At 46.9% G+C, this 26648-nt stretch overlaps 1 protein-coding gene across 8 annotated transcripts in view; it reads right to left on the bottom strand.

Annotated features, from left to right (window-relative positions):
• The window catches only part of LOC137358276 (plasma membrane calcium-transporting ATPase 3-like), a 110351-nt gene that overhangs the window by 7118 nt on the left and 76585 nt on the right, over window positions 1-26648 (bottom strand). For 2 of the 8 annotated variants that reach the window (XM_068024182.1, XM_068024180.1), the window contains one exon: window positions 15593-15679. The exons of the other annotated variants lie outside the window; for them this stretch is intronic. In XM_068024182.1, the coding sequence (XP_067880283.1) occupies window positions 15593-15679 (87 nt within the window). The remainder of the gene's footprint in view (window positions 1-15592; window positions 15680-26648) is intronic. 8 annotated transcript variants of the gene reach the window in all.

The raw sequence follows: 26648 nt of genomic DNA, 5'->3' as shown, positions 1-26648 counted from the left end.
GACAGGGCGGCGCTGCCTCGGTACTGACCCTCCGACAGCGCGGCGCTCCCTCGGTACTGAGCCCGGGGGGGGGGGGGGGGGGAATGTCGGGCCAGGATTAAGGGGCTCGAGTCTCTGGAGTGGGGGCTTGAACCCACAACCTCTGACTCTGAGGCAAGAGTTAGATCCACCTCGACATGGCCTACACAAGACGAACTCTGAGCAGAGGGGGTGGTTTCTTTTTAACACTGAAAACTCCCATTACCAACAGGTGACCTGAGGACTGCGGGAAGCTGCTCCAGAATAGATCCTATGCGGGCTGTGCTACTTTAGGCATAGATATCATAAAAATGGTCCATTCCATTGTCCATGGTACTATCTCCGAAGCAAAATGATAACATCACATGATTAATGCATTCAATGGACTGAGCACAGTAGCGACCCAAGCTGTGAGGTTACAGTGACAGTTTGGGGAAATGAGAAAGCGACTGATCGACAAGGTGATAAAGGATGGTTCTACTCTGGCATTTGAATTACACAGAATGGTACAGCACAGAAACAGGCCATTCGGCCCAACCGCTCCATGCCAGTATTTCTGCTCCACATGAGCCCCCTCCCACCCTGTACTTCATCTCCCCCCCCTATCACCATATCCTTCTCTTCCTCTCTCCCTCGTGTGTTTATCCAGCTTCCCCCCTTAAATACATCGATACTATTCACCTCAACCACTCCCTGTGGGAGCGAGTTCCACATTCTCACCACTCTCTGGGGAAAGGAGTTTCTCCTGAATTCCCCATCGGATTTATTACTGACTGTCTTATATTGATGACCCCCCTAGTTCTGGTCTCCCCCCGACAAGTGGAAACATCTTCTCTACGTCTACCCGATCGAAACCCCCTTCATCGTTTTAAAGACCTCTATCAGGTCGGCCCTCAGCCGCCTCTTTTCCAGAGAAAAAGACTCCAGCCTGTTCAATCTTTGCTGATAGTTATAACCTCTCAGTTCTGGGATCCTTGTAAATCTTTTCTATATCTGCTCCAGTGCCTCTCGATGCCTTTTATAATATGGAGACCGAAAAATAAATAAAAATAAACTGTGCACATGATTCCGAGTGTGATATGGAGACCGAAACTGTGCACAGTATTCCGAGTGTGATATGGAGACTGGAACTGTGCACAGTATTTGAAGTGTGATACGGAGACTGGAACTGTGTACAGTATTTGAAGTGTGATACGGAGACTGGAACTGTGCACAGTATTTGAAGTGTGATATGGAGACTGGAACTGTGCACAGTATTTGAAGTGTGATACGGAGACTGGAACTGTGCACAGTATTTGAAATGTGATACGGAGACTGAAACTGTGTACAGTATTTGAAGTGTGATATGGAGACTGGAACTGTGCACAGTATTTGAAGTGTGATATGGAGACTGGAACTGTGCACAGTATTTGAAATGTGATACGGAGACTGAAACTGTGTACAGTATTTGAAGTGTGATACGGAGACTGGAACTGTGCACAGTATTTGAAGTGTGATATGGAGACTGGAACTGTGTACAGTATTTGAAGTGTGATATGGAGACTGGAACTGTGTACAGTATTTGAAGTGTGATATGGAGACTGGAACTGTGCACAGTATTTGAAATGTGATACGGAGACTGAAACTGTGTACAGTATTTGAAGTGTGATACGGAGACTGGAACTGTGCACAGTATTTGAAGTGTGATATGGAGACTGGAACTGTGTACAGTATTTGAAGTGTGATATGGAGACTGGAACTGTGTACAGTATTTGAAGTGTGATATGGAGACTGGAACTGTGTACAGTATTTGAAGTGTGATACGGAGACTGGAACTGTGTACAGTATTTGAAGTGTGATATGGAGACTGGAACTGTGTACAGTATTTGAAATGTGATACGGAGACTGGAACTGTGTACAGTATTTGAAGTGTGATAGGGAGACTGGAACTGTGTACAGTATTTGAAGTGTGATAGGGAGACTGGAACTGTGTACAGTATTTGAAGTGTGATATGGAGACTGGAACTGTGTACAGTATTTGAAGTGTTATATGGAGACTGGAACTGTGTACAGTATTTGAAGTGTGATAGGGAGACTGGAACTGTGTACAGTATTTGAAGTGTGATATGGAGACTGGAACTGTGTACAGTATTTGAAGTGTGATACGGAGACTGGAACTGTGTACAGTATTTGAAGTGTGATACGGAGACTGGAACTGTGCACAGTATTTGAAATGTGATACGGAGACTGAAACTGTGTACAGTATTTGAAGTGTGATACGGAGACTGGAACTGTGCACAGTATTTGAAATGTGATACGGAGACTGAAACTGTGTACAGTATTTGAAGTGTGATACGGAGACTGGAACTGTGCACAGTATTTGAAGTGTGATACGGAGACTGGAACTGTGTACAGTATTTGAAGTGTGATATGGAGACTGGAACTGTGTACAGTATTTGAAGTGTGATATGGAGACTGGAACTGTGTACAGTATTTGAAGTGTGATATGGAGACTGGAACTGTGCACAGTATTTGAAGTGTGATATGGAGACTGGAACTGTGTACAGTATTTGAAGTGTGATATGGAGACTGGAACTGTGTACAGTATTTGAAGTGTGATATGGAGACTGGAACTGTGTACAGTATTTGAAGTGTGATATGGAGACTGGAACTGTGCACAGTATTTGAAGTGTGATATGGAGACTGGAACTGTGTACAGTATTTGAAGTGTGATACGGAGACTGGAACTGTGCACAGTATTTGAAATGTGATACGGAGACTGAAACTGTGTACAGTATTTGAAGTGTGATACGGAGACTGGAACTGTGCACAGTATTTGAAGTGTGATATGGAGACTGGAACTGTGTACAGTATTTGAAGTGTGATACGGAGACTGGAACTGTGTACAGTATTTGAAGTGTGATACGGAGACTGGAACTGTGTACAGTATTTGAAGTGTGATACGGAGACTGGAACTGTGCACAGTATTTGAAGTGTGATACGGAGACTGGAACTGTGCACAGTATTTGAAGTGTGATACGGAGACTGGAACTGTGCACAGTATTTGAAGTGTGATATGGAGACTGGAACTGTGTACAGTATTTGAAGTGTGATATGGAGACTGGAACTGTGTACAGTATTTGAAGTGTGATACGGAGACTGGAACTGTGTACAGTATTTGAAGTGTGATACGGAGACTGGAACTGTGTACAGTATTTGAAGTGTGATATGGAGACTGGAACTGTGCACAGTATTTGAAATGTGATACGGAGACTGAAACTGTGTACAGTATTTGAAGTGTGATATGGAGACTGGAACTGTGCACAGTATTTGAAATGTGATACGGAGACTGAAACTGTGTACAGTATTTGAAGTGTGATACGGAGACTGGAACTGTGCACAGTATTTGAAGTGTGATATGGAGACTGGAACTGTGTACAGTATTTGAAGTGTGATATGGAGACTGGAACTGTGTACAGTATTTGAAGTGTGATATGGAGACTGGAACTGTGTACAGTATTTGAAGTGTGATACGGAGACTGGAACTGTGTACAGTATTTGAAGTGTGATATGGAGACTGGAACTGTGTACAGTATTTGAAGTGTGATAGGGAGACTGGAACTGTGTACAGTATTTGAAGTGTGATAGGGAGACTGGAACTGTGTACAGTATTTGAAGTGTGATATGGAGACTGGAACTGTGTACAGTATTTGAAGTGTTATATGGAGACTGGAACTGTGTACAGTATTTGAAGTGTGATAGGGAGACTGGAACTGTGTACAGTATTTGAAGTGTGATATGGAGACTGGAACTGTGTACAGTATTTGAAGTGTGATACGGAGACTGGAACTGTGTACAGTATTTGAAGTGTGATACGGAGACTGGAACTGTGCACAGTATTTGAAATGTGATACGGAGACTGAAACTGTGTACAGTATTTGAAGTGTGATACGGAGACTGGAACTGTGCACAGTATTTGAAGTGTGATACGGAGACTGGAACTGTGTACAGTATTTGAAGTGTGATATGGAGACTGGAACTGTGTACAGTATTTGAAGTGTGATATGGAGACTGGAACTGTGTACAGTATTTGAAGTGTGATATGGAGACTGCAACTGTGCACAGTATTTGAAGTGTGATATGGAGACTGGAACTGTGTACAGTATTTGAAGTGTGATATGGAGACTGGAACTGTGTACAGTATTTGAAGTGTGATATGGAGACTGGAACTGTGTACAGTATTTGAAGTGTGATATGGAGACTGGAACTGTGTACAGTATTTGAAGTGTGATATGGAGACTGGAACTGTGCACAGTATTTGAAGTGTGATATGGAGACTGGAACTGTGTACAGTATTTGAAGTGTGATACGGAGACTGGAACTGTGCACAGTATTTGAAATGTGATACGGAGACTGAAACTGTGTACAGTATTTGAAGTGTGATACGGAGACTGGAACTGTGCACAGTATTTGAAGTGTGATATGGAGACTGGAACTGTGTACAGTATTTGAAGTGTGATATGGAGACTGGAACTGTGTACAGTATTTGAAGTGTGATACGGAGACTGGAACTGTGTACAGTATTTGAAGTGTGATACGGAGACTGGAACTGTGTACAGTATTTGAAGTGTGATACGGAGACTGGAACTGTGCACAGTATTTGAAGTGTGATACGGAGACTGGAACTGTGCACAGTATTTGAAGTGTGATACGGAGACTGGAACTGTGCACAGTATTTGAAGTGTGATATGGAGACTGGAACTGTGTACAGTATTTGAAGTGTGATATGGAGACTGGAACTGTGTACAGTATTTGAAGTGTGATACGGAGACTGGAACTGTGTACAGTATTTGAAGTGTGATACGGAGACTGGAACTGTGTACAGTATTTGAAGTGTGATACGGAGACTGGAACTGTGTACAGTATTTGAAGTGTGATACGGAGACTGGAACTGTGTACAGTATTTGAAGTGTGATACGGAGACTGGAACTGTGTACAGTATTTGAAGTGTGATACGGAGACTGGAACTGTGTACAGTATTTGAAGTGTGATACGGAGACTGGAACTGTGTACAGTATTTGAAGTGTGATACGGAGACTGGAACTGTGTACAGTATTTGAAGTGTGATACGGAGACTGGAACTGTGTACAGTATTTGAGGTGTGATACGGAGACTGGAACTGTGTACAGTATTCTGAGTGTGATACGGAGACTGGAACTGTGTCCAGTATTTGAAGTGTGATATGGAGACTGGAAATGTGTACAGTATTTGAAGTGTGATATGGAGAATGGAACTGTGCACAGTATTTGAAGTGTGATACGGAGACTGGAACTATGTACAGTATTTGAAGTGTGATATGGAGACTGGAACTGTGTACAGTATTTGAAGTGTGATATGGAGACTGGAACTGTGTACAGTATTTGAAGTGTGATATGGAGACTGGAACTGTGTACAGTATTTGAAGTGTGATATGGAGACTGGAACTGTGTACAGTATTTGAAGTGTGATACGGAGACTGGAACTGTGTACAGTATTTGAAGTGTGATACGGAGACTGGAACTGTGTACAGTATTTGAAGTGTGATACGGAGACTGGAACTGTGTACAGTATTTGAAGTGTGATACGGAGACTGGAACTGTGTACAGTATTTGAAGTGTGATACGGAGACTGGAACTGTGTACAGTATTTGAAGTGTGATACGGAGACCAGAACTGTGTACAGTATTTGAAGTGTGATATGGAGACCGGAACTGTGCACAGTATTTGAAGTGTGATATGGAGACCGGAACTGTGCACAGTATTTGAAGTGTGATACGGAGACTGGAACTGTGTACAGTATTTGAAGTGTGATACGGAGACCAGAACTGTGTACAGTATTTGAAGTGTGATATGGAGACCGGAACTGTGCACAGTATTTGAAGTGTGATATGGAGACCGGAACTGTGCACAGTATTCCGAGTGTGATATGGAGACTGGAACCGTGTACAGTATTTGAAGTGTGATATGGAGACCGGAACTGTGCACAGTATTCCGAATGTGATATGGAGACTGGAACTGTGCACAGTATTCCGAGTGTGATACGGAGACCAGAACTGTGTACAGTATTTGAAGTGTGATATGGAGACTGGAACTGTGCACAGTATTTGAAGTGTGATATGGAGACCGGAACTGTGCACAGTATTTGAAGTGTGATATGGAGAATGGAACTGTGTACAGTATTTGAAGTGTGATATGGAGAATGGAACTGTGTACAGTATTTGAAGTGTGATACGGAGACTGGAACTGTGTACAGTATTTGAAGTGTGATATGGAGAATGGAACTGTGTACAGTATTTGAAATGTGATATGGAGACTGGAACTGTGTACAGTATTTGAAGTGTGATACGGAGACTGGAACTGTGTACAGTATTTGAAGTGTGATACGGGGACTGGAACTGTGTACAGTATTTGAAGTGTGATATGGAGACCGGAACTGTGCACAGTATTCCGAATGTGATATGGAGACTGGAACTGTGCACAGTATTCCGAATGTGATATGGAGACCGGAACTGTGCACAGTATTCCGAATGTGATATGGAGACCGGAACTGTGCACAGTATTCCGAGTGTGATATGGAGACTGGAACTGTGCACAGTATTTGAAGTGTGATATGGAGACCGGAACTGTGCACAGTATTCCGAATGTGATATGGAGACTGGAACTGTGCACAGTATTTGAAGTGTGATATGGAGACCGGAACTGTGCACAGTATTCCGAGTGTGATCTAACCAAGGTGTGATACAAGTTTAACACAACATCCCTCTAGAAATGAACCGCAGTGTTTTGTTATGGCCATGTAAATCAACCTTTCGGGATTTCTGTATCTGTGTCCCTAGCATCCCCTCTTGGTGTATCTGTACCTTCGAATGCCTCCCCCTCAGAATATCTGTGCCCCTCGAAGGCCATCACTGTATATCTGTACCTGTAAAATACTCCGTTGGGGGTATCTATACCTCTAGAATGCTTTGTTGGGGTTATCTGTACCCCTAGAATACTCTGTTGGGGTTTTGTGCACCCCTAGAATACTCCCTTGGGGTTATTTGCACCCCTAGAATGCCTCCCCATAACAGCTAGATGTGTTCCTTAAGTGGGGTAACCCTGTCAGGTGTCCTAACCAAAACCACCCCATTTCCAGTCACTAGGCGGGTCCCACAGTGTGAATATCTCCCCCGAGGCCCATCTCTCATACACATTTCCCAACTTAACTTTTCCGTTCTTCACCCCCCACCCACACAACCCCTCATTTCCGTAAAGGAGTCACTTGTGCACGAGAGAGTCACCCAGAAGTCACTGGCAACTGTGCATTGGGGAGTAACAGGGACTCAGTACTCAGGAGAAGGTGGTCTTTTCCCCTCTCCTCAGCTCAAGGGTACTGAGGGTAATCAAGGAGTCTTGTTTGGAAGTGTATTTCTCTTAACATTGGAGAGACAAATGAATGTACAGTGGTATATCCCCTGCCTTTATTAATACATTAAGCTGTCTCCCATGGGGTGTCAAGACCAAACGTAATCATACAGTACAGGGGTTAGAGGCTGGGGAATAGTTGGAGCACTTCTCCAAGTGTCCAGTCCCCATTTCCCCATTTCCAATGGAAAGTTGTTGCGCTGTAATTATACCCCCAGGCCACTGGACCAGCCATATCAACACTATGGCGACAAGAGCAGGTCAGAGGCTAGGAATCCTGTGGCAAGTAACTCACCTCCTGACTCCCCAAAGCCTGTCCACCATCTAAAAGGCACAAGTCAGGAGTGTGATGGAATACTCTCCACTTGCCTGGATGGGTGCAGCTCCAAGAACACTCAAGAAGCTCGACACCATCCAGGACAAAGCAGCCCGCTTGATTGACACTCCATCCTCAAACATGATGAGATATAAGTTACTAAATGTCATCCCCACCCGTTTACCATACAGGCATTCACTGCTTGTCTGAAGTCTAATGACTGGCGACAGATTGCAGGAGGTGGTGTTGGGAGTGGAGACCTGAGGCGGGTCACGCCCGGCACGTGCCCGAAAGGTGACCTGCGTCAGTGTTGAATACCTGGTACGCTACCCCGCAGACTCTTCAGGGGCTCTCCCCCTCCCCCTCCCCCCGCCCCCTGTTTGGAATTTGAAAAAAAAAAATTCTGCAACTTGCGGCAGGAAAATGAGCATGACGGGGATTGGAGGAAGGGCCAAAAAAAAAAAAGAACAAAACAGGAAAGCAATGACCAACAAACGAAGGCAAGGTTTAAATAAAATGAATGGGAAATGGTCAGTGAAATGGAGGAGTGGGGGAGGTGGGGAGTGAGCCGATGGACAAACATCACAACGTGCTGCTTCGAACTGATCTCCAACGGCAGCTGGAAGTTGAACAGTTTCTACTTACACATGCCTGTAAACACACACACCCACAGACACACAAAGACACGTATGTACACACACAGTGAGGCTGGCCAGTGCGGGCTTGCTGGCTTGACAGAGCCCTACAACCCCGCACCACCGATTTAAGGAACCCCCATTCCTCCATTTCAGGCTCGACCCTGGTCTGTTGCCCAAAGGCCACGTTTAAACAGAAGGTGACGCCATAAAATCTCACTCAATTCTTTCTGGGCCCCATCCCCGTTCCAAACTGTGCAGGTGAAGGCAGGTGAATTAGATTCGACTCTGTTTTCCTTTGCCTTCCTTTTCCCCTTTGCCACCTCTGTGTCACTGTGTGATTAAGTTCCCCTTCCTTCCCCTCCCTATCCGTTTGAGTCAGTCTGGGCACTGAAATTGACCAGAACCACCAGCAGACAATGCACTCCTGCTGGCTGGTACAGATCCCATCACTTCAGGATGGAACATTATGAACAGGAGGAGGCCATTCAGCCCCTCCACCCTGTTCCGCCATTCAATCAGACCGTGGCTGATCTGTATTTTAACTCCATTTCCCCGCCTTGGTTCCCTAACCCTTAACCCCCTCACCCAACTAAAATCTATCAATCTCGGGTTTGAAATTCCCAATTGACCCCCGCCCGGCCTCGACAAGCTTTCTGGGGGGGAGAGAGTTCCAGATTTCCACTCCCCTTTGTGTGAAGAAGTGCTTCCTCACATCACCCCCTGAATGGCCTGGCTCGGATTTTAAGGTTCTGCCCCCTTGTTCTGGACTCCCCCCCCCCACCAGAGGAAATAGTTTCTCTCTATCGACCCGATCGAATCCTTTAATCATCTTAAACCCCTCGATTAGATCACCCCCTTAATCTCCTACACTCGAGGGGAATACAGCCTCTCCTGTGCACCCTCCTTCTCGAATGGCAAACAGAGCTAGTGGTTCAAAGCCATAACCCTCTTGGCTCTTCCGGTAAGATAACCAGAATAACCCTCCACTAACTGTTTAAAGCTGTTTCTGCTCAAGGTGACTAGTGGCCAAGAGGCCAAAGGCAGGAGCTCTTGTGACAGAGAGAGAGAGAGAGAGAGAGAGAGAAAGCAACAGGGAGGACAAAGAGTAGGTGAAGGAAAAGGCAGAATGTTAGGCATAATCAACGAACAAAGAACAGTACAGCACAGGAACAGGCCATTCGGCCCTCCAAGCCTGCGCCGATCTTGATGCCTGCCTAAACTAACACCTTCTGCACTTCCGGGATCCGTATCCCTCTATCCCCATCCTATTCATGTATTTGTCAAGATGTCTCTTAAACGTCGCTATCGTACCTGCTTCCACCACCTCCCCTGGCAGCAAGTTCCAGGCACTCACCACCCTCTGTGTAAAAAACTTGCCTCGCACATCCCCTCTAAACTTTGCCCCTCGCACCTTAAACCTATGTCCCCTAGTAACTGACTCTTCCACCCTGGGAAAAAGCTTCTGACTATCCACTCTGTCCATGCCGCTCATAACTTTGTAAACCTCTATCATGTCGCCCCTCCACCTCCGTCGTTCCAGTGAAAACAATCCGAGTTTTTCCAACCTCTCCTCATAGCTAATGCCCTCCAGACCAGGCAACATCCTGGTAAACCTCCTCTGTAGCCTCTCCAAAGCCTCCACGTCCTTCTGGTAGTGTGGTGACCAGAATTGCACGCAATATTCTAAGTGTGGCCTAACTAAAGTTCTGTACAGCTGCAGCATGACTTGCCAATTTTTATACTCTATGCCTCGACCAATGAAGGCAAGCATGCCGTATGCCTTCTTGACTACCTTATCCACCAGCGTTGCCACTTTCAGTGACCTGTGGACCTGTACGCCCAGATCTCTCTGCCTGTCAATACTCCTAAGGGTTCTGCCATTTACTGTATACTTCCCACCTGCATTATACCTTCCAAAAAGCATTATCTCACATTTGTCCGGATTAAACTCCATCTGCCATTTCTCCGCCCAAGTCTCCAACCGATCTATATCCTGCTGTATCCTCTGACAATCCTCATCACTATCCGCAACTCCACCAACCTTTGTGTCGTCCGCAAACTTACTAATCAGACCAGCTACATTTTCCTCCAAATCATTTATATATACTACAAACAGCAAAGGTCCCAGCACTGATCCCTGCGGAACACCACTAGTCACATCCCTCCATTCAGAAAAACACCCATCCACTGCTACCCTCTGTCTTCTATGACTGAGCCAGTTCTGTATCCATCTTGCCAGCTCACCTCTGATCCCGTGTGACTTCACCTTTTGTACCAGTCTGCCATGCGGGACCTTGTCAAAGGCTTTACTAAAGTCCATATAGATAACATCCACTGCCCTTCCTTCATCAATCATCTTCGTCACTTCCTCAAAAAACTCAATCAAATTAGTAAGACACGACCTCCCCTTCACAAAACCATGCTGCCTCTCGCTAATAAGTTCGTTTGTTTCCAAATGGGAGTAAATCCTGTCCCGAATAATCCTCTCTAATAGTTTCCCTACCACTGACGTAAGGCTCACCGGCCTATAATTTCCTGGATTATCCTTGCCACCCTTCTTAAACAAAGGAACAACATTGGCTATTCTCCAGTCCTCTGGGACCTCACCTGCAGCCAATGAGGATGCAAAGATTTCTGTCAAGGCCCCAGCAATTTCTTCCCTTGCCTCCCTCAGTATTCTAGGGTCGATCCCATCAGGCCCTGGGGACTTATCTACCTTAATGCTTTGCAAGACACCCAACACCTCCTCCTTTTTGATAATGAAATGACTGAGACTATCTGCACTCCCTTCCCTAGGCTCATCATCCACCAAGTCCTTCTCTTTGGTGAATACTGATGCAAAGTACTCATTTAGTACCTCGCCCATTTCCTCTGGCTCCACACATAGATTCCCATCTCTGTCCTTGAGTGGGCCAACCCTTTCCCTGGTTACCCTCTTGCTCTTTATATATGTATAAAAAGCCTTGGGATTTTCCTTAATCCTGTTTGCCAATGACTTTTCATGACCCCTTTTAGCCCTCCTAACTCCTTGCTTAAGTTCCTTACTACTGTCTTTATAGTCGTCAAGTGCTTCGTCTGTTCCTAGCCTTCCAGCCCTTACAAATGCTTCCTTTTTCTTTTTGACTAGGCTCACAATATCCCATGTTATCCAAGCTTCCCGAAATTTGCCAAACATTTCTTTCTTCCGCACAGGAACATGCTGGTCCTGGATTCTAATCAGCTGACGTTTGAAAGACTCCCACATGTCAGATGTTGATTTACCCTCAAACAGCCGCCCCCAATCTAAATTCTTCAGTCCCTGCCTAATATTGTTATAATTACCCTTCCCCCAATTTAGCACCTTCACCCGAGGACTACTCTTATCCTTATCCACAAGTACCTTAAAACTTATGGAATTATGGTCACTGCTCCCGAAATGCTCCCCCACTGAAACTTCAACAACCTGGCCGGGCTCATTCCCCAATACCAGGTCCAGAATGGCCCCATCCCTAGTTGGACTATCTACATACTGTTTCAAGAAGCCCTCCTGGATGCTCCTCACAAATTCTGCCCCATCCAAGCCCCTAGCACTAAGTGAGTCCCAGTCAATATAGGGGAAGTTAAAATCACCCACCACCACAACCCTGTTACCTTTACATCTTTCCAAAATCTGTCTACATATCTGCTCCTCTACCTCCCGTTGGCTGTTGGGAGGCCTGTAGTAAACCCCCAACATCGTGACTGCACCCTTCCTATTCCTGAGCACCACCCATATTGCCTCGCTGCATGACCCCTCTGAGGTGTCCTCCCGCAGTACAGCTGTGATATTCACCTTCACCAGTAATGCAACTCCCCCACCCCTTTTACATCCCCCTCTATCCCACCTGAAGCTTCTAAATCCTAGAACATTTAGCTGCCAATCCTGCCCTTCCTTCAACCAAGTCTCTGTAATAGCAACAACATCATATTTCCAAGTACTAATCCAAGCTCTAAGTTCATCTGCCTTACCTGTTATACTTCTCGCATTGAAACAAATGCACTTCAGACCACCAGTCCCGCTGTGCTCAGCAACATCTCCCTGCCTGCTCTTCCTCTTAGTCCTACTGGCCTTATTTACTATGTCCTCCTCATTTATTTCACTAGCTGTCCTACTGCTCTGGTTCCCACCCCCCTGCCACACTAGTTTAAACCCTCCCGCGTGACGCTAGCAAACCTTGCAGCCAGGATATTAGTGCCCCTCCAGTTTAGATGCAACCCGTCCTTCTTGTACAGGTCCCATCTGTCCCTGAAGAGATCCCAATGGTCCAGATATCTGAAACAGGGAGTAATCCAGAGATTACAACCCTGGAGGTCCTGTTTTTTTAACTTACTACCTAACTCCCTAAACTCCCCCTGCAGGACCTCATCACTCTTCCTGCCCATGTCATTGGTACCGATGTGTACCACAACCTCTGGCTGTTCACCCTCCCCCTTCAGAATGCCCCCTGTCCGTTCAGAGACATCCTTGACCCTGGCACCAGGGTCATCCTGGAGTCTCTTTCACGTCCACAGAAGCGCCTATCTGTGCCCCGGACTATAGAGTCCCCTATAACTATTGCTCTTCTGCACTTTGTCCCTCCCTGCGGAACAACAGTGCCAGCCGTGGTGCCACTGCTCTGGCTGCTGCTGTTTTCCCCTGATAGGCCATCCCCCCCAACAGTATCCAAAACGGTATACTTGTTAGAGAGGGGGATAGCCACAGGGGATTCCTGCACTGACTGCCTGCACCTTCTAGCGGTCACCCATCTATCTGCCTGCACCTTGGGTGTAACCACTTCTCTAAAACTCCTGTCTATGACGCTCTCTGCCACCTGCATGCTCCTAAGTGCATCCAGTTGCCGCTCCAACCGATCCATGTGGTCTGTGAGGAGCTGTAACTGGGTACACTTCCTGCAGATGTAGTCGTCCGGAACGCTGGAAGCGTCACGGACCGCCCACATCTCACAGGTGAAGCACTTCACCCCTCTAACTGACATTTCTAGCACTAATTAATAAATTAATTTAAAATAAATAAATACTTATTAAATCCTTACTAAATTATGATACACTTAACTATATGGTCCCTGGTGCTAGATTTCTACAATAAATATTAAATGCTAACTAAATACAGTAATCTCCTCCCTCTGGTTTAGTTACTCTACTTATTAATTAGTTAATTAGTGTTTTAATCAATTTTTATCAGTTTTATTTTCAAATTCGGTACAGATTCCCTACCAGCCAATCAGGTCACAGCTTTCCTGTGTCGTCACTTTTTCAGTTTTTTCTCCCCACCCGAGGTAACTTACCGCTCTGGAACTCCGCCCTCCGAGTCTCAAGAGGGAAGGAAAGAGGATAGGAAGGCTGGGAGCTATGAGGACCAGCAAACCTGTCTCTTCCATCACAGAATCATACAGGAGGCCATTCAGCCCATCGCCCCCTTTGCCAGCTCTTTCAAAGAGCTATCTAACTCATTCTACTCTCCTGCTCTTTCTCCCAGAGCTCTGCAAAACCTTGCTCTCAGGTATTTATCCAATTCTCTGAGCTCTCCCAGCCTAGCATCCAGCCATCTTTTGAACTAGGCCAATGTCTTTAGGGTACTGTAGCTGGCAGTTATTCAAACATTTATCACTCTTTGAATAAAGAGTGTACATGGTGTTGAAGTAATATTCTAGGGGTATAGGTTATCCATACCGTTTAATATAGATAACCTCGCGAGAGAAAAGATGGATAGAAAACAAGATGGAAAGAAGGTGGGAAGGATGGGGCGAAAAGGAGAGAGAGGGATAGAGGGAGATAATAAGAGAAAGACGTAGGGAAGGAGAGAGAGAAATGCAAAAGCCCCAGCAGATCTGATCCTACTCCTCTGACCTCAGTCGCACTTCCCATTCAATGACCACAGAGCTGCACAGAGCTCTGGTTAGACCCTAACTGGAGCAACGGCATTCAGTTCTGGTCCCCACACCTCAGGAAAGGATATACCAGCCTTGGAGGGGGATACAGCGCAGTTTCACTAGAATGATCCCGGGACTGAAAGGGTTAAATAACGAGGACGGGTTACACAGACTGGGCTTGTATTCCCCTCGAGTGTAGGAGATTAAGGGGGTGATCTAAATCGAGGGGTTTAAGATGATTAAAGGGTTCGATCGGGTTGATAGAGAGAAACTATTTCCTCTGGTGGGTTTGGGGGGGGGGGAAGAGTCCAGAACAAGGGAGCAGAACCTGAAAACTTGTTGAGACTGGTTGTGGAGGGGGGAGGGCGGGCGTCAAGTAAAAACTTCAAAACTGAGATTGATAGATTTTTTATTAGGCAAGACTATTAAGGGTTACGGCCAAGGTGGGACTTTAAATACAGATCAGCCATGATCTGATTGAGTGACGGAACAGACTGGCAGTTCTGAATGGCCTCCTCCTCTTCACAGTAGCAGGAGGCAAATGCCTGTGGCATAAACCTTCCTGCTGTTTGCACCCAAAGGAGAAAGGGCGGGCGAAGGGAGTGGAAGGGATTAAATAAGGGGATTAATGGGAAGCCTGAAATGGGGGTGGGTGGGTTGTTGGGGAACGATGAGATACCCTGTTTGGAATAGTTGTGACCAATGCAGGTTCATGACGATCCAATGGACCCCCTGAGAAAGTAAAAATCACTGTTGGTTAGGACGGAAAGCAGCATTAACAAATTTTCCAGTCTAAATACAGTTTGTCCTGACACTCCCAGAAAAAGAACAGTCAAAGAGTTTGAGATGCACTGCAAGGAAAGGATTAAGGCTTGGCAAGTCCTCGGGCTTATACTCGAACGCTTACTTTTGAACTTTGAAGGGTAGGAAATGGGGTGGGGGCAGTTCACTAGTTCAAAAACAGAACAGCCAATGACCAGCGACCTTCGACCCCCCCCCCCCCCCCACCTTCCTTCCTTCGCAAAGGAACAAAACCACAAAGAAATGGAAAAGGAGCATGGGGCAATGCTTTGACCGGCAAGATGTCTTTTCTTTTGGCGTGAATGGAAAAAGAAAAGTGGTCGCGTGATTGTTTTTGAGTGTGTAGCTACGCGCCCTTCTGTAATTATGCATCGGCACTCGGAGAGAGGATCGGTGCGAAGGAACGCCAATCTCGTGCATTTTAAAGGAAGTTAGAGACTCACGCCCGGTGGCACTGGAGGTGTTGACAGTGGAAAGGACTACGTGAGTAGGGGTAGAAAGATTGGTTACATCATGGAGTTGACTGAGGACCGATGAACGTCGTCGCATGGCGCCCTGAAATGAGCCACTCCTCTTGAACGTGCTCACTACCTCCATCTGTGAGAGAGAGAATGAGATAGATAGATATTTTTGGGTGGGTTAGTAGGCTCAGGCAGCTTTGAAACAACCGAGAAATTGAGAGCAGAGTGGAATCCATCCGTCCGTGTCGGCAAGATAGATAAATAAATAAATGGTCATTCATCCAGGTTCGGTGCCAGGCGGTAACCGCTTTTGTGGCAATGCAGTCGAACCGTTGACAGACTGGCACACATATCAGGCCTGTGCCACTAGTACAAGTACCCACTCCATTCATTGGTGCATCCCTCTCCTGTTTGGGTAATGAGAGAGAATATGACAGGAACGAAGGTCCTTCTTCCTATTGGAGAACAATGTATTTTAGATTATAACCTATACACCATGATAGCAACTGTCCTATTGGGAGTGAAGGATCCTCTTCTATCTCCTCATGGGAGAGTGACATCTTCTACAACAATAGTTGTCCTATTGGGAGTGAAGACTTTAATTCCAACTGTCTTATAATGATTGGAGGCACATCCTAGAGTGCATGCTGACATCTATTTTACATTCAGTTGTATGAAATGACATTTTTTGATACGGAACTTGCTTGAAACCACGTCAGCAAGGCGTTCCGCAATGACATCTGACCTCTCGGGACCCCTTCTCGGCACAAGTCACCTTGGCTGAGAACTCCTCTTGTTTTGGTGAGGACTCGGGGCAGCTTCACACATCCGCACAGTCCCGGCGGTAGTTGTGGGGGTGGCGAGGTGGGTTCATAGACTTTCCAATGTAAAAAAAAAACACCTTCCCGTCACTAATCAGAGAGACAAATATCACTACCCACTACCATTTCCTGTGGGCATTATAATGGGAGAGGCCCACACATTGTGAAATCTAAATGAGAGCCTTTTTTAAAAAACCCTTTAAATTTACTAGGCTTGGTGAGCTGTTGGAGCAATCATCGTGCAGCTATGTCGAGACAATACGCTGCAGAATGCCACGCTCCTTGACCCATGCAGACCTTGGCAGGGCCGTCTGAGGAATGCAACAAATCAGTGTTAAAGCCAGTGGCCAGTGTAAGCAAGGGTGAAATGTAAGGCCTGGCTAGACATGCCTGAGAGGAATGAGAGGGGCTGTGCTACCAAGCAAAGATTGAGTAGAATGGGCCTATATTCTCTGGAGTTCAGAAGAATGAGAAGGGATCTCATTGAAATGTATAAAATGATTACAGAGGGCCTGACGGGCCACTGTCCCCTGGCTGGCGATCCCAGAACTAGAGGTCACAGCCTCAGGTTACGGGGTCGGCCACTTCGAATTGAGATGAGGAGAGATTTCTTCACTCAGAGGGTTGTGAACCTCTGGATGCTCATGTCATGCTGATGAGGGAAGGAGCAGGAGGGAGTTGGACTAATTGGATAGCTCTTTCAAAGAGCCAGCACAGCTGCAGTGGGCTGAATGGCCGCCTTCTGTGCTCTACCATTCTATGATAGCACATTAATGTGCCAGCCTTAGATTATGGGTTCAAGTCTGTATCATTGTACCTTTAGCCACATGCCCCTGATGGATTCTGATGCTGTACTAGTGGGTGTCTGGCTTAAAATGGCTATCAGACAGAGCCTGGAGCATTGCAGGTGCCAGTCCATCAGTGCAGTATAGCCCTTATATTAATTACCACTTCCCAGCAACATCATTACCATCTCAACAAGCAGTTTCCTGGCTCCATGAAGCATCGGTCTATCAAACAAGATGCTTACACCAAAGCTGGGTTGGCATGTCAAAAAGAAATGCACAGCAAGATCCAAACTAAGAGCCCTGCTTTAGCGGAGACCTCGTCTGGACCAAGAGCATTGTGCTTTCCCACCATTTTCTCTCTCGTTGGTCAGTCTTTTGTTGTACAGTGCATTGGAAACTTTTTAAATGCCCGGGAGAGCAAGGAAATTAGTAAAGGTCTTCGGAATTGTAACCAAAGACACACAACCCTATAAACCACATCATGCAATACCAGTGGAGGAATATACCTAATGAAACACAATTAACCCCCACCGTCACCTCCCTCTGCCCTCCTTACAAAACTGTGGAACTCACCTCCTCAATTTGCTCTACAAAACTGTGGAACTCACCTCCTCAATCTGCTCTACAAAACTGTGGAACTCACCTCCTCAATCTGCTCGACAAAACTGTGGAACTCCTCACCTCCTCATTCTTCTCTACAAAACTGTGGAACTCCTCACCTCCTCAATCTTCTCTACAAAACTGTGGAACTCACCTCCTCAATCTTCTCTACAAAACTGTGGAACTCCTCACCTCCACAATCTGCGCTACAAAACTGTGGAACTCACCTCCTCAATCTTCTCTACAAAACTGTGGAATTCCTCACCTCCTCAATCGTCTCTACAAAACTGTGGAACTCACCTCCTCAATCCTCTCTACAAAACTGTGGAACTCCTCACCTCCTCAATCTTCTCTACAAAACTGTGGAACTTCTCACCTCCTCAATCTTCTCTACAAAACTGTGGAACTCCTCACCTCCTCAATCTTCTCTGCAAAACTGTGGAACTCACCTCCTCAATCTTCTTTACAAAACTGTGGAATTCCTCACCTCCTCAATCTTCTTTACAAAACTGTGGAATTCCTCACCTCCTCAATCTTCTTTACAAAACTGTGGAATTCCTCACCTCCTCAATCTTCCCTACAAAACTGTGGAACTCCTTACCTCCTCAATCTTCTCTACAAAACTGTGGAACTCACCTCCTCAATCCTCTCTACAAAACTGTGGAACTCCTCACCTCCTCAATCTGCGCTACAAAACTGTGGAACTCACCTCCTCAATCTTCTCTACAAAACTGTGGAACTCACCTCCTCAATCTTCTTTACAAAACTGTGGAATTCCTAACCTCCTCAATCTTCTTTACAAAACTGTGGAATTCCTCACCTCCTCAATCTTCCCTACAAAACTGTGGAACTCCTCACCTCCTCAATCTTCTCTACAAAAGTTGACTGAGTATGGTATCAAGGAGCTCAAGCAACATTGGAGTCAATGGGAATTGGGGGAAAATTCTCCATTGGTTGCAGTCATACCTAGCGCAAAGGACGATGGTTGTGATTGTTGGAGTCCAATCCCAGTACATCACTGCAGGAATTCCTCAGGGTAGTGTCTGAGGCTCAACCATCTTCAGCTGCTTCATCAATGACCTTCCCTCCATCATAAGGACAGAAATTGAGATATTTGCTGATGATTGCACAGTGTTCAGTACCTTCACAACTCCTCAGATAGTGAAGCAGTCTGTGCCCACATGCAGCAAGGCCTGGACAATATCCAGGCTTGGGCTGATAAGTGGCAAGTAACGTTCGCACCACACAAGTGCCAGGCAATGACCATCTCCAACAAGAGAGAATCCACCCATCTCCCCTTGACATTCAATGGCATTACAATCACTGAATCCCCCACTATCAACATCCTGGAGGTCACCATTGACCAGAAACTGAACTGGACCAGTCATATAAATACCATGGCTACAAGAGCAGGTCAGCGGCTGGGAATTCTGTGGCAAGTAACACACCTCCTGACTCCCCAGTGCCTTGTCCACAAGGCACAAATCAGCAGTGTTTTTTTTTTATTCATTCATGGGATGTGGGCATGGCTGGTTAGGAGAGAATTTATTGCCCATCCCTAATTGGCCTTGAGAAGGTGGTGGTGAGCTGCCTTCTTGAACCGCTGCAGTCCGAGTGGTGTAGGTAGACCCACAGTGCTGTAAGGAAGGGAGTTCCAGGATTATGACCCAGCGACAGTGAAGGAACGGCCGATATAGTTCCAAGTCAGGATGGTGCGTGACTTGGAGGGGAACTTGCAGGTGGTGAAGTTCCCATGTGTCTGCTGCCCCTGTCCTTCTAGGTGGTAGAGGTCGTGGGTTTGGAAGGTGCTGTCGAGGGAGCCTTGGTGCGTTGCTGCAGTGCATCTTGTAGATGGTACACACTGCTGCCACTGTGCGTCGGTGGTGGAGGGAGTGAATGTTTGTAGATGGGGTGCCAATCAAGCGGGCTGCTTTATCCTGGATGGTGTTGAGCTTCTTGAATGTTGTTGGAGCTGCACTCATCCAGGCAAGTGGAGAGTATTCCATCACACTCCTGACGCAAGTGGAATAATCTCCACCTGTGACCACCTAGAAGGACAAGGGCAGCAGATGCATGGGGACACCACTACCTGGAAGTTCCCCTCCAACTCACACACCATCTGTCACCTGCCCCTAATATCTCCTTATGTGGCTCAATGTCCAAATTTGTTTGTTTACGCTCCTGTGACGCTCATTGGGATACTTTACGATATTAAAGTTGCGATATAAATGCAAGTTGCTGATACCCCTATCACCTCTGGCCTGTTGAGTGAGCTGTATCCTGGAGGGCTGGGCTCAGTGTTGTCAGTTCTCCATTACTGCTATCACATACTCCCCAAGCGCCACACCTACTCCCACCACCCCAGCAACCCTGACAACCCAAGCGCTTTGCCACTTTCAGTTCAATTAGAAAGGCATCAGGTCTGACAAGAAGAGAAAAAAAAATCAACATAGGTGAAGAGACAGGAATTATGCAGAATTTACAGCACAGAAACAGGCCATTTGGCCCATCTGCTCCATGCGGTGTTTCTGCTCCACACGAGCCTCCTCCCACCCCCAACTTCATCTCCCCCCTATCACCATATCCTTCTCTTCCTCTCTCCCTCGTGTGTTTATCCAGCTTCCCCCTTAAATACATCAATACTATTCACCTCAACCACTCCCTGTGGGAGCGAGTTCCACATTCTCACCACTCTCTGGGGAAAGGAGTTTCTCCTGAATTCCCCATTGGATTTATTACTGACTGTCTTATATTGATGACCCCCCTAGTTCTGGTCTCCCCCCACAAGAGGAAACATTTTCTCTACGTCTACCCGATCGAAACCCCCTTCATCATTTTAAAGACCTCAATCAGGTCACCCCTCAGCCACCTCTTTTCTAGAGAAAAGAGCCCCCAGCTTGTTCAATCTTTCCTGATAGTTATAACCTCTCAGTTCTGGTATCAACCGAGTGATTCTTGTTTTGATCTTCTCCATTGTCTCTATGTCCATTTTCTAACATGGAAACCAGAACCATGCACAGTATTCCGAGTGTGATATGGAGACTGGAACCATGCACAGTATCCAGAGTGTGATATGGAGACTGGAACCATGCACAGTATTCAGAGTGTGATATGGAGACTGGAACCATGCACAGTATCCAGAGTGTGATATGGAGACTGGAACCATGCACAGTATTCCGAGTGCGATATGGAGACTGGAACCATGCACAGTATTCCGAGTGCGATATGGAGACTGGAACCATGCACAGTATTCCGAGTGTGATATGGAGACTGGAACCATGCACAGTATTCAGAGTGTGATATGGAGACTGGAACCATGCACAGTATTCCGAGTGTGATATGGAGACTGGAACCATGCACAGTATTCCGAGTGTGAATCGGAGACTGGAACCGTACACAGTATTCTGAGTGTGGTACGGAGACTGGAACTGTGCACAGTATTCCGAGTGTGAATCGGAGACTGGAACTGTGCACAGTATTCTGAGTGTGATATGGAGACCGGAACTGTGCACAGTATTCCGAGTGTGAATCGGAGACTGGAACTGTGCACAGTATTCTGAGTGTGATATGGAGACTGGAACTGTGCACAGTAGCCAGTGTGTGGTACGGAGACTGGAACTGTGCACCATTCTAAACAAGTTTAACATACCTGCTCTACCTCTGAATTCCATCCCTGTAGAAATGAACCCCAGGGTTCGATTTGCTTTTTCTGTGACCTTATTAAGCGGTGTCACTACTTCTTGCGATTTGTGTAACTGTACCCCCGGTCCCTCTGCTACTCGACCCCAGCGAGGGTCTTTTCCAAAGGAGTATGTGGCCTCCTGATTCCTCCTATCAAAATGCACTCCCACACACTTATCCATATTGATCGTTCATTTGCCCATTCTGCATGTCTTATTAATATCTCCTTGTATTTTCTTGCAGTCTTTCTCGGTAGCCCCCCCCCACCACCTCCCCAACCACTGCCTCAATTTGGTGTCGGCTGTAAAGTTTGAACTTAGGAAGACCCTCCCCACTCTGGGAGAAGTCTATAAAAATATGTCATTGTGAGAATACGATCTTGCCCAGACTGAGCAGGGGCCAAGTTCTTCTGTGTGGCAAGAAACATCTACAAATCGGATAACAAGACAGATTATTTTTGGGGCATTTCTTGCTTTTTTGCTTTATCATAATATATCAAAACAAACAAAAGAATTGACATGGAACGATTGCACTCGCGCTCACGGAAGTTGGCTGTCATTGATCTTGCAGTCGGCCCGTTTCCCGAGGTCGCCTTTGGCCTCACAGGGTTGAAGCTCTACTTTACTACATAGATTAGTCGATAGCATTGAGGGTGGGGGTAGGGCTATTCCCTCCCTGCATGTCCTACCTCCTTCCCACCCCCCTCCACTCCTAACCTCAAGTTTGACTGCTTTGACATCCATCATATTTACATTACTATATATATATAAAATCAGTGATTTGACATCTTCCGCAGTTCAAAGGTCAAATGCAGAGCAGGAAGGGTCTCCTCTTGTGCGCATGGGGCAGGTAAACGCTGTGAATCCCTTCTCCTTCCTCCCCTAACGGAATCGAGGGATACTGAGGGATTGGGTGGGAGAGTGCAGTTGAGGTAGAAGATCAGCCACGATCTTACTGAATGGCGAAGTACACTCGAGGGGCTGTGAGGCCCCCCGCGCCCCTCACCCTGCTCCTATTTCTTGCGTTATGTCCTCTTCCTACCCTACCCTGCATACCCCACTGCAAGTGCCCAGTTTTGGCAGTAAGAGACTCACACAGGCCAGAAATCCATCCTAAGCCTCCCTTCAAAGCCAATCAGCAAAGACACCGGGCCGGAGAGCACACTGGCACTGCAAGCCTCAGACCATCAACATCGTGGTAGAGAGTGTGTATAGAGGTGCACCAGAAGGATATCATCAGCAAGACACATGCAAGTGGCACACCATCTAGGCACCACGCCCATACATGATCGAACGACAATGTAAAGCTAACTTCCTTTTAAAAGTAGTCAAATTTTACATCAATTTTTTTTCCCATTTGGGCCCTTTGTTACCCCTTTTCTGAGTTTCTTGCATTGCTCCAGATGCTGGGGGGGCGGGTAAGATGGATCAGCTTCCGAGGCTCTTCACCCCCACCCCCCCCTCTCTCTTTCTCTCCCGCCGTGTACCACTCCACAGCATCTGAGAGCAATTATGCCTCTCCTCACTCCCACCCCGCCCAAATTACAGTGCACGTTTTGAGGGCAGCAAGGCCGAGATAGGGAACTCAGCAGGTGGGCACAGGAAGCTGCATAGGAGCAGGAGTGGAACATTCCGGCCCTCGCTCCTCTTCCACCAGGCAATTTAGATTCATGCCCAATCTCTCCCTGGATTCTGTCTACCCACCTTGGCCGCTGCCGAGCAAAAATAATCAGGCAACCTGCACCTCAGCTCTTCAGTGTTAATGGGGCAATTGTCTCTGGCCTGAGGGGCAGTATAGATTAATCCCTGTGCTTATCCATGAGTGACTACTCTTGTGAGGGCTGCGGGCTGTGTTTCTGAACCCATGAGGAGGATAGGGGCAGGGATGAAAGAACCTCCGACAGTACTTCAGAGCAGTGGCATCAAACCACTTCCAAACTGGATGGCAACGTAGAGTCTCCCACTCCCGCCGCCACCACTGCCGCCCGATGCTGTCCCATTAAGCATCGCAGGCAGTTTGAATGTGCGGGTTAAACGCGGAGTGAGAGGTCGACCCAACCCCCCCCACCCACCCCTGACACTCGGCAGACCCCACGTGAAACGGCTGCCAGAGGCGATGCGTCCTCGACTTTGCCTTGTCCCCCAAATGCCCGTTGATGTTCCATTTTGCACCGTGACCCCTGACCCTCCACTTCCAGGCCAACACCGGGCCCAGGCTAAGCTTGGAGCCCAAGTCGCTGCAGACGTTCATCCGTCCCCCAGACAAAGCTCAGCAGCACCCTCGCTAACAAATGCCTCCAATAACACCCTCAGAAAATGAGCACATCAACACTGCAATGGTTGTGGTGGCAACAGGACTTTGTGAGGGGGGGTGGGGGGGGGGGGTGTGTGGAGGGAGGGCGAGCGAACTTTCTACTTTAATGCATGGGTGTGCCTTCTATATTCCACTTGGGATGATGGAGGTCTAGAGCTTAACTTCCTTCAATCGTTTGAGGTTTCCCTTTTAAAAGAAAAAAAACAAATGAGAATAAATTGGAAACATGTTGACTATTCCCAGAAGCACCAGGTGATGTTGGGCACTCCTCTTATTCATCTGAAAGATCAGACATTTTCTTTTCTTTCATTTTCTTATGCTTGGTGCTGCTTTTCAAACACTCCCAGGACAGGTACAGCACGGGGGTTAGATACAGAGTAAAGCTCCCTCTACACTGTCCCCATCAAACACTCCCAGGACAGGTACAGCACTGGGGTTAGATACAGAGTAAAGCTCCCTCTACACGGTCCCCCATCAAACACTCCCAGGACAGGTACAGTACGGGATGTTAGATACAGAGTAAAGCTCCCTCTACACTGTCCCCCATCAAACACTCCCCAGGACAGGGACAGCACGGGGGTTAGATACAGAATAAAGCTCCCTCTACACTGTCCCCATCAAACACTCCCCAGGACAGGGACAGCACGGGGGTTAGATACAGAATAAAGTTCCCTCTACACTGTCCCCATCAAACACTCCCAGGACAGGTACAGCACGGGGGTTAGATACAGAGTAAAGCTCCCTCTACACTGTCCCCATCAAACACTCCCAGGACAGGTACAGTACGGGGGTTAGATACAGAGTAAAGCTCCCTCTACACTGTCCCCATCAAACACTCCCAGGACAGGTACAGCACTGGGGTTAGATACAGAGTAAAGCTCCCTCTACACTGTCCCCATCAAACACTCCCAGGACAGGTACAGCACTGGGGTTAGATACAGAGTAAAGCTCCCTCTACACTGTCCCCATCAAACACTCCCAGGACAGGTACAGCACAGTGACTGCCTGCCCCTCTCCGCGGTTACGTTCGCGCCCGGGTGGCCCTGGAGAAGGAGCATGCGGTGTCCGCCGGTACGCTTGAGGCCTTCCGCGACCGGTGGGCACCGCAGGGACTGGAGTGCATCGTCGAGGCCGAGAATGGCATTTTAATTGGAGTTTTTTGTTTATTTATCTGGTTTTAATAAAGTTATTTTCAAACTGTAAATATGTACATCAAGGGGGCCTGAGGAATAAAGGCCCCCTCGATGTGAAAAATATAAAAGGGGCCTGGGGTATAAAGGTCACCTTGGGACAAAAAAAACGGGGTTAGATACAGAATAAAGCTCCCTCTACACTCTCCCAATAACGGAGGAAGGTTCCTTTGTGCACTCTGTACAAATATGATCTGTTTAGAAGAGTAAATTCACAAATCTGTGGTGACTCTTCCGTGAAGGGGAGAACGGATTGGGGATGAGTTCCGTTCATTAAAAATAAAAACTGGAGTTAAAAATTAAGCTCGCGCCAGAAATAGTGACAATGAAACTGCTGGATTGTCATAAAAACCCAGCTGGTTCACGAATGTCCTTCAGGGAAGGAAATCTGCCATCCTTACCCGGTCTGGCCTACATGTGACTCCAGACCCACAGCAATGTGGTGGATTCTTAGCTGGGCAATGAAGGAATGGGGAATAAACGCTGGTTGTGACAGTCATGTCCACATTCCGTGAATGAATAAAAAAGTAACGCTATGATATTGTCGGGTCAATTCTCCATCACATGATCCCCCAGAGTGCAGCTCCACATTGGGAGCTCTGCAGTGATGAAGCTGCCCTCTATCGCATGCAGGAAATCTCTTTAAAATACCACAGCTCCCGTGTGAAAATGCCACATGCTGCACCAGCCATCCTCTGTGTTCTCTCGCGTCCCGATTCCTGCCCTGCGGTGGGCAGGTGTTACCAAGGAAACCGGGTGGCACATGACCCAGAGAAACCCTCATGGTCAGAAAAAGCAGGAGACTTCCATTTTGTCATGCCCGGTCACAAGAGGTGGAAGGGCTGTGTTGTGAGGCCAATCTGTTCATCGAATCACACAGCACTGAAGGAGGAGGTCATTCGGCCCCTCGTACCTGTGCTGGCTCTTTGAAAGAGCTATCCAATTAATCGCACTGCACTCCTGCTCTTTCCCCCCACATCCCTGTAAATTTTTCCCCTTCCAGTACTTCTCCAATTCTCCTTTTGAATGTTACTATTGAATCTGCTTCCACCGCCCTTTCAGGCAGCGCGTTCCAGATCACAACAACTCACTGCGTCAAAAACATTCTCCTCCTCTCCCCCCTCTGGTTCTTTTCCTGATTATCTTCAATCTGTGTCCCTCTGGTTACCGACCCTCCCGCCACCGGAAACCGTTTCTCCTGATTTACTCCGTCTCTCAAGATTGGTGTACAAACACCCCCAGGTCCCTCTGCTCCTGCATTTCCCCCCTCCCCCACTTTAAAATTGCTCCTTTTAGTTTATTTTGCCTCTCCTCATTCTTCCTACCAAAATGTATCGTTTCACATTTCTCTGTGTTAAACTGCGTCTGCCCCTTGTCTGCCCATTTCACCAGTCTGTCTACATCCTCCTGAAGTCTGTCACTGTCCTCCCCACTCTTAACTACATTTCTAAGTTTTGTATCATCTGCAAATATTGAACTTATGCCCTGTGTACTAACGTCCAGGGTCACCACTATATACCTTCCTTTAGTATGAAAAACAGCCGTTCACTGCTACTCTCTCCTTTCTGTCCCTTAGCCAACTTCATATCCACACTGCCACTGTCCCGGTAATCCCATGGGAAGCAATTTTAAAATTTAAAATCGCGTTGAAAGGTATAAAATTCTGAGAGGGGTTTGACAGGGTAGATACTGAGAGGCTGTTTCCCCCCCCC

Source organism: Heterodontus francisci, chromosome 49 (assembly GCF_036365525.1).
Source record: "Heterodontus francisci isolate sHetFra1 chromosome 49, sHetFra1.hap1, whole genome shotgun sequence".
Classification (NCBI taxonomy): Eukaryota; Metazoa; Chordata; class Chondrichthyes; order Heterodontiformes; family Heterodontidae; genus Heterodontus; species Heterodontus francisci.
The sequence above is the reverse complement of the archived record's forward strand: the minus strand, read 5'-3'. Positions and strand labels throughout refer to the sequence as shown.